Source organism: Tupaia chinensis, unplaced genomic scaffold (genome assembly GCF_000334495.1).
Source record: "Tupaia chinensis unplaced genomic scaffold, TupChi_1.0 Scaffold143422_1, whole genome shotgun sequence".
Taxonomy (NCBI): Eukaryota; Metazoa; Chordata; class Mammalia; order Scandentia; family Tupaiidae; genus Tupaia; species Tupaia belangeri.
This window is the reverse complement of record NW_006203266.1, coordinates 162380-170377: the sequence shown is the minus strand read 5'-3', so window position 1 is coordinate 170377 and position 7998 is coordinate 162380. Positions and strand designations below refer to the sequence as shown.

Genomic DNA, 7998 nt, shown 5'->3' with positions numbered 1-7998 from the left:
CAAACTGGAAAATAATAATGATAATAATAATCAATAAAGTTAAATAAAATAATTTTTTAAAAAGTTTAAACTATATAAACATACAGATACCTTTAATATGATATGATAATGTCATTCTTACCCAAAGTAAAAATTATCTGAAAAGAGAATGAGGAAAATAACTATCCAGAGAAGGATACAGGATACAAACAAGATTAAGTCTTAGATCTGACTGCTAGGTAAAATAGTTAAAATGATAGAAGAGAAAAAAATATGTGGTTTAACTGAGTTATTCTGTTATTTATAACACTTTTTAAAACCCATACTCAGTGAAGCCTTTGCAAACATTCATTAATCATTTATTTTTTTCCCAGATCTAATGGAATTCAGAAGGAATTTAACCATGAATAACCATACCATGGTGACAACATTCATTCTTCTAGGACTGACGGATGATGCAAACTGGCAAATTGTGATTTTCATTTTTCTGTTTGTCACGTACTTATTGAGTGTCACTGCAAATCTCAGCATTATTCTGCTCACCCTGCTGGATTCCCACCTCAAAACACCCATGTATTTCTTCCTTAGGAACTTTTCCTTGTTAGAAGTCTCATTGACTTCTGTCTGCATCCCTAGATACCTGGTCAGCATAGCGACTATGGATAAAACCATCTCCTATGATGCTTGTGCTGCACAATTATTTTTTGTTATTTTCTTGGGGGTAGCTGAGTTTTTCCTGTTGGCTGCCATGTCCTATGACCGCTATGTGGCCATCTGCAAGCCCCTTCATTATGCAACCATTATGAGCAACAGAGTTTGCAACCAGCTGGTTGTTGCCTCTTGGTCTGCTGGTTTGTTAACAATTTCTCCTGGACTTATTATGGGCCTGGGATTGGAATTCTGTGATGCCAATGTCATTGACCATTTTGGCTGTGACTATTCTCCTGTCCTAAAACTCTCCTGCACAGACACAACGGTCATAGAATTGTTTAGTTTTATTTTGGCCATCATCACACTCCTGGTTACACTGGCACTGGTAATAGTCTCTTATGCAAATATCATCAGAACAATTCTGAAGATCCCTTCTGCCCAGCAGAGAAAGAAAGCTTTTTCTGCCTGTTCCTCCCACATGATTGTTGTCTCCATCTCTTATGGCAGCTGTATTTTTATGTATATTAAACCTTCTGCAGAGGAAAGAGTAGCTTTAAACAAGGGGGTAGCAGTACTCACCACTTCAGTTGCTCCTGTATTAAATCCCTTTATTTATACCCTGAGAAATAAGCAAGTGAAACAAGCTCTGAAGGATACAGTAAAAAGATGTATCTCTGTTACTTTGAAGTAATAGCTTGATCTTTCATAAAAGAATAACACTAATATTTTTTGAAAATTATAACTTGTATCATGTACACTTTTGAAATCCTTTATTTTCTATTGAGATAATAACTTAAGTAATCCATAAATAGCCATTCAGTCTACCACTGAATTTTTATACTCTTTTTATTATTGTTTTTGTTAATGATATTCTCTTAAACATTGCAGATATCACTTCATTCTTTCAACTTAATTCTTTAATATTGTTTATCCTGAAAATATTGCACCTGAATACTTTTTAAAAATGTAATATTTCTATGCCACATGATTTTATTTTATAATCCAATACTTCTTTTGGAAACATTGATGTGCCAGTACAGATCACTTGTAAGCTTGCAAAATGTTAATTTATTCACTATTATAAGTGTCTAGGAAATATTTCTCTTTTTTAACTATGTGATGTTACTATATTTAATTTTTAAATATCTGATGTTTATAGAAACCTAATAGTGACTCTGGATAGTGAGCCTGTTACATCGCAGCTAATTGATTGGACCTAAAAAATGTCTGCAAGTCTCTGTGCTAATCAAGGATGTGTTTTTCATTTAGGAAGGTCTTTAAATATAGTAGTTTTAAAATTTTAAAACCTATGCAAGTGGAGCCAGCAGAGGGCATATGGTTAGGTTCCTAGACTTACGTGTGACTGACTGCAGTTGGGGCCTGGACCCAGTGGATTGAAAATCACGCCAGGCACGAGCGTATGTGCCCAAGATCCCAAGAGGAGAATGGAGCAGAAGGTATTGCAGCATGGCCATTTCTCCTGGGGATGATCTCTCACTTTCTCTCTCACTATTTCTGACTTTTTCTCTCTCTGTTGAATGTACTCACCCTAAAGCAAATACATTTTTTTTTCTTAAAAACAAACAAACAAATATAAAACCTATGCAAGTAACTACTAGGTAATATTATCTTATGAGTATGATTTTTTTTGGTATTTATGTGGATTAAAAACTTAGTAATAAATGAGAGCTATCTTAAATTTAAACATTTATCATGGGACTGTAATGGTATTGTGGTTAACATGGCTAGATCCTACATGGACAACTGTGCAGTTTGAGTCTTGGACTTGGTGACTGAAAACCACTCTGGGTGTATTTATGTATGTCCCAAATCCTGAGAAGAGCATGGAAGAGAAAGGATTCCAGTGTGACCTTCTCCTCCATCCCTGCTGCCATAGGTGGTACTTTCTCATTTTCCTCTCTTTCTCTCTCTCTGTGTCTCCTTCCAGTGGGTGCACATACCCAATAAGACATTATTTTTAAATCATGATAGGAGGCAGAGACAATTAGCTCTGTGTAACTCTAGGAACATAAGAAAATCCTATGTGTAAGATTTTCTAAATATGTTTTAATTCATACAGAACTATATCACCTTGCAATGTGCCATATTTTTTCTCAGTAACATATGTTTGTACAAGTATAGTCTCATCATGCAAATCTTTCCTTTATATTATAAATGTTGTACTCTATAAAAATTACTAAGATTCTAGGCTTTGAAAGTGCACTCCTCAAGAGACTTTTATTCAGTGTGTTGAGATGTCTCTATATAATTGCCAAAATATCTTATTATATATACACATACATACATATTTTAATTAGACAATCTGGTGAATAAACCTTGGTATTTTAACATTTTATGTTTAATTTCGTACCACTCTATCATCTCCATTTATCTTAATTTTTCTTTATAGCATTTATTAGTAACAATTACTAAATTGTTTATCATTTGTTTCACAGCTAGGATAAAAGCTTAGTGAAAGTTGGAGCTATAGTTTGTTCAACACATGATTCCTAAAATGGAGCATATTTTCTGGTACAGAGTAGTGCTCAGTTATATTTGTTAAATAATAATAGCCAACTCTAAAGTTATTGCATGTTTAATTTTTTTAAAAAAACATTGTTTTAATATTTTACTGTAATAATCTTTGATTTCCTTAGATACTTTTGTTTTTTGATGATGCGAACAGTAAAGGAGACCAGATGGTGATGCCGTAATGCAGTGCACTATGAAGCTTCCCCTTTTGGAAGAGTCTGCTGTCACATGGGTGCACACCTCAGGCTAGCTGAGCCCAGGGAGGATCGAGGCATGAAGAGACTGCTAGGGGTTGAGGAAGCATGTCTTTCTGTCTCTTTTGTTCTCCCTCATGGTGGAAAGAAATGAGCATTTTAAAAAAGAAAACATGAGGCATGATTTTTGTTGGCAAAAATCACTGTATTTTAATCAAGGTTACAAGTGATTCTTTTTAATAACCTTTCTCAATGCAGTCTAATCATTTTAAATATAATTGTGTCTAACTATAACGTATTGTTTATCATAATTGAGCATAAAACATTTCTAAGTGTATTTATGTCTAATATCTATCTCATTTGTGTGTGTGTGTGTGCATAAAACAGTACTATATCAAATTTGCCAAACCATCACTGAAATTTTCTTCTGGATTAGGTATTTTTCAGTAATAGTTTTTTCTAACTTATTTCTCTTTTCTCCTTTTCTCTTTATTTCTTTCCTTTTTAAATGTCTATTCTCTTATTTTCCTTTTCTCTTTCTTCCATTTTCTGACATTTCCAGGATGTGGGATGATTGGGTTTTTTTTAAACTATAATATCTTCCTTCTCATTTTCTCATAGGCATTCTGTTAGATATTTTTCTTTATGTTTCTTCTTTCTTGCCTCTTTTGTCACACCTGTATCTCTCAATGTACATACTTGTAAGGGACACTAATGCTCATACCTCCTATCACTACCATTCTGTCGAACATATTCCACGATCTCCTTGCCTGCTTAGTTGATCTTTTTAATAAAAGGAATCAATTTTAAAAATAGAAGCATCAGCATTGTGTATGACTAGTATTTTCTGTCAAAATCTCGTGTGTGTTGTATTTCCATCAAAATCCCATGAATCACCGCTACTGCTCACCACACACCAGGCACTTCTTTCCCATCATCTCAGCAGACTGTAGCTGTCCGTACTGAAGGGAAATGATGAGTACCAAAACATCACCGTGTTTCACATGTCAGAAAATGGCTGTTAACATTCTTAATCTAAACAAAGCAAACAATCTACCCCCAGAATCTAGAGACAACCGATGGGGTCGTTCTGATGTAGTTTTCTTCCACATTCAGGTGAATTCAATTTCTTAACCCAAGTCCTTCAAAGTTTCCAGACTGAAGATTATTTCTGTTTTGTTTCTTTTTGGTACTTGACTATTTTCTAATGACAAAACTAACTCACTTTTAGGTTTTGTTTGTTTGGTTGGTTTTAATTCTTGTTAGATCTTCTGTCTTGTGTGTGCGTATGTGTTTGCGTGCATGTGTTCTTTTGTTTTTTGGTTTTTTTTGAAAAGTTTTTGCTATAGGGCGCATGTGCTTGCCAGAAAGACAGAGAGAGACAGAGAGACAGAAGGCGAGAAATCACCCCCCGGGGGGATGGCCATGCCACAACCCCTTCTCCTCCATTCTCCTCTTGGGATCTTGATCATGCAAGCACACGTGCCCGGCATGAGTTTAAGCCACCAGGTCCAGTACTCGAACCACAGTTGACTACATGGGAGTCCAGCAGCATAGCCATTACACTAACTACTGGTCTCTGCATGTGTGTTTCATGGTTGTGAGAGTTTAATCATATATTACCTATCCACAAGTAGTCTGTCCTTATGGTCATAGAGATTTCAGAAGACAATTTTTACCGGGTTCTTTTAAAAATCTAAACCCTATCAGCTTTTTTTTTTTTTTTCTTGGCGAAGTTTTTGCTAGATGGCACTTGTGCTTGCCAGAAAGGCAGAGAGAGACAGAGAGACAGAAGGCGAGAAATCACCCCCCGGGGGGATGGCCATGCCACAACCCCTTCTCCTCCATTCTCCTCTTGGGATCTTGGGCATGCACGCACATGCGCCCCGCATGAGTTTAAGCCCCCAGGTCCAGAACTTTTTAATATAATATGTAATATAATTTATAATATAAGAACTTTTTAAAAGTTCTAAATATAGAACTTAACAGGGCTCCTTCTTTCTATCTTTCAAAATTACAGAAGTACTTCATCTTAAATTAGTCCCATTAATGTCTTTTCTTCTACTTTTGTACCCTTTTCTTCCTGTATAACACTTTTCTATGGTTATTTAAAAAGAGAAAATAATATTCAATGTACACTTTATGCTATTCAACAAAAATAGCTTGAGTTATTATTTCTGAAGACAAATCCCTTTCTGTTAAAACTGGGAATCTTATAAAACAAGCTGTTTATTGAAAGGCAGGAAAGATAATTTCTGAACATCTTTCTCATTAACAAGGCCACTCTAAATGCCCACACCTACATTAGTCCTGCATGAGTTAGATTGCAGAGGACCTATTTAAGTAGGAGATTGCACATGTGGAAATGATGCATCTCATTAGCAATAAGGTTTCAAAGATATTAGCTATTATTCATTGGACATACGTTTAAAGACCATTGCAACAATATTGGAGGAAATATTCCTGTTTTAATGGTTAAGCCAATATTGTTTAGATATGCATGCACTATCACTGACAATGATGGGTCAAAATAATATTAATAGCTCCAAAGTCCTGAGAGACCATTTTCCTATTTTCTTTGTATTTTGTCACATTGAAGTTATTTTAACAAAATCAAATTACAAAATATTTTGCTTTTCAGTTTCTTGCTACCTTTAAAATGACTAAATATTTATTGTCACTCAATGAAAATACAAATCCTTGATGCTTGATTAGATATAAATAAACATAAAGTAAAAAATGAGACTATAATTTGGTAGGCAGAATATTAAGAAATGTTGTATAAAATAATCAATCCTATTTTAATCTTAATGAATGCAAAACAAATCAGTCCTGATTCTAAATTCATTCTAAGTACTCTCCATTTACATGGCATTTATCTAGAGCAAATTATTGAATTTGCATTACCAGAAAAATTGAATGATTTACATATTCACTTATTTTAAAATGGAATGATTTATTAATTCTTTAAATAGATATTTATTAGTCACTTTAGAGTCTAAAAACATATTGTAAGTATACATTAAAAAATACAAGTGGGAAGTGGTCTGATAATTAATACTTGAATGGTGATAGAAAATGATAATATCTTAAAAAATTATGGAATCAGATATATTGTGTATTTTAATAAGTTAGCTCTAATTTTATGTCTCCAAAATTATGATTATAAAACATTATCTGCAGACTATTATTGCTCATTAATTTTGTTATTTTTCTGCAAAGAAACTTGTTTCAGTGGTAAGTCACATGTATTTCAATTAAATAAATTAAATTTGAGTATTTTTCCTCAAGAGAAAAAAAATAATCCCCAGAGAGAGATAATTCTAAAGCATTCACATAATAATTAAATGGAAAATTTTTTAATTATATGAAAGAGGAGGGTCTAAGGAAGGACATTTAGAAGAAAAATAGGAAGGCAAAGCATTAATGGGACAAAGAAATGTAGTATTATCTGTTGAAGATATTTTATAGTTTTATCAACTGTACTAGGGAGAACTGTTCACCTGTTGAAATATCCATTTTGTAAGCCAAATAATAATGTGATTGAATGCATAAAAGAAAATGAAATAAAAAATAAATAAATACATAAAATTATATAGCTTTGAGAGATACTACTTGAGATGACAAAGAAGGATTTAAAAATATTGGCTGGCAGGTGTGGATGTTAAGGTACCAAGTCTTATATGGCTTACTGCACAGTTCAAGTCCCAGACTAGGTGGCTTGAAAATCATGTGGGTCCATGTGCATGTGTGCCCAAAATCTTGAGAGGAGAAGGGACTGTGGCATGGCCATCCCTGCTGCAGTGAGATTTCTCACTTTCTCTCTCTATCTCTGTCTGTCACTCTCTAACGAGCACACACAACTTATGGCAAAAACAAGCAAACAAATAATAATTGAGGACTCTCTTTTAGCTAAGATTTTTAGAAAGATGGAAAGAACCTTATTCCCAATCTTATAACAAGACAAAAACCTAATAAAAATACACATAAATGACTTCTCCTAAACCCATGAAAGGACTGAGATTTCAGTGCAAACAACTACACCTAATTCTAGCTAAAGGCAGGTACTAGAAGTGAGAATCACAAAATGTTTATTAGCCGCAATCACTAATTCCACAGAAACCTACGAAAAAATTTAGTTTTCAGCTAGAAGATTATTCTCAAATTTCTAAATGATGACTAACAGGAATGTGGACCCATTCAGAGTGGCTAACAGAGAAGGATTGTGTTCACGTTACTGGCTATTTTATGAATATTCCTAATGGTCATCAATGGGAACAGTAGCATATTCAAGATTCGTTCTGGATGAGCAAAATATATTTCTCTTTGTTTTCTGCTTCAGATAGCACCTTATATTATATCAGATTGGTTGACTTGTTTGTCCAAGTTTACTTATTTTTCCATAATAGCCTAGATATGCTGTCATCTAACAACATTCTTTAAAGTACTTAAATGTCCAGGAGGCTATTCTGAGTTTGGGAAATCTCACTTGGTTTCTATAGTCTTCAGAGGTTTCAGAGACTTTAAACATTTTCTCAGGATTAATTAATATATCATGTGAATGTATTTGTCCAAATTTTTTAACCTACACGATTCCTAGGAGGCAGTATTTTCACTTTTCATGACTTGTTCTTTTTTAGGA

The 7998-nt window shown here is 33.8% G+C and overlaps 1 protein-coding gene across 1 annotated transcript; it reads left to right on the top strand.

Moving 5' to 3' along the window:
• The first annotated feature begins 382 nt into the window (after positions 1-382).
• Positions 383-1321, top strand: LOC102487936 (olfactory receptor 6C74). Its single transcript, XM_006163884.1, has one exon. It carries the CDS (start codon positions 383-385, stop codon positions 1319-1321), a length of 939 nt encoding a protein of 312 aa, XP_006163946.1.
• The last annotated feature ends 6677 nt before the right edge of the window (positions 1322-7998 follow it).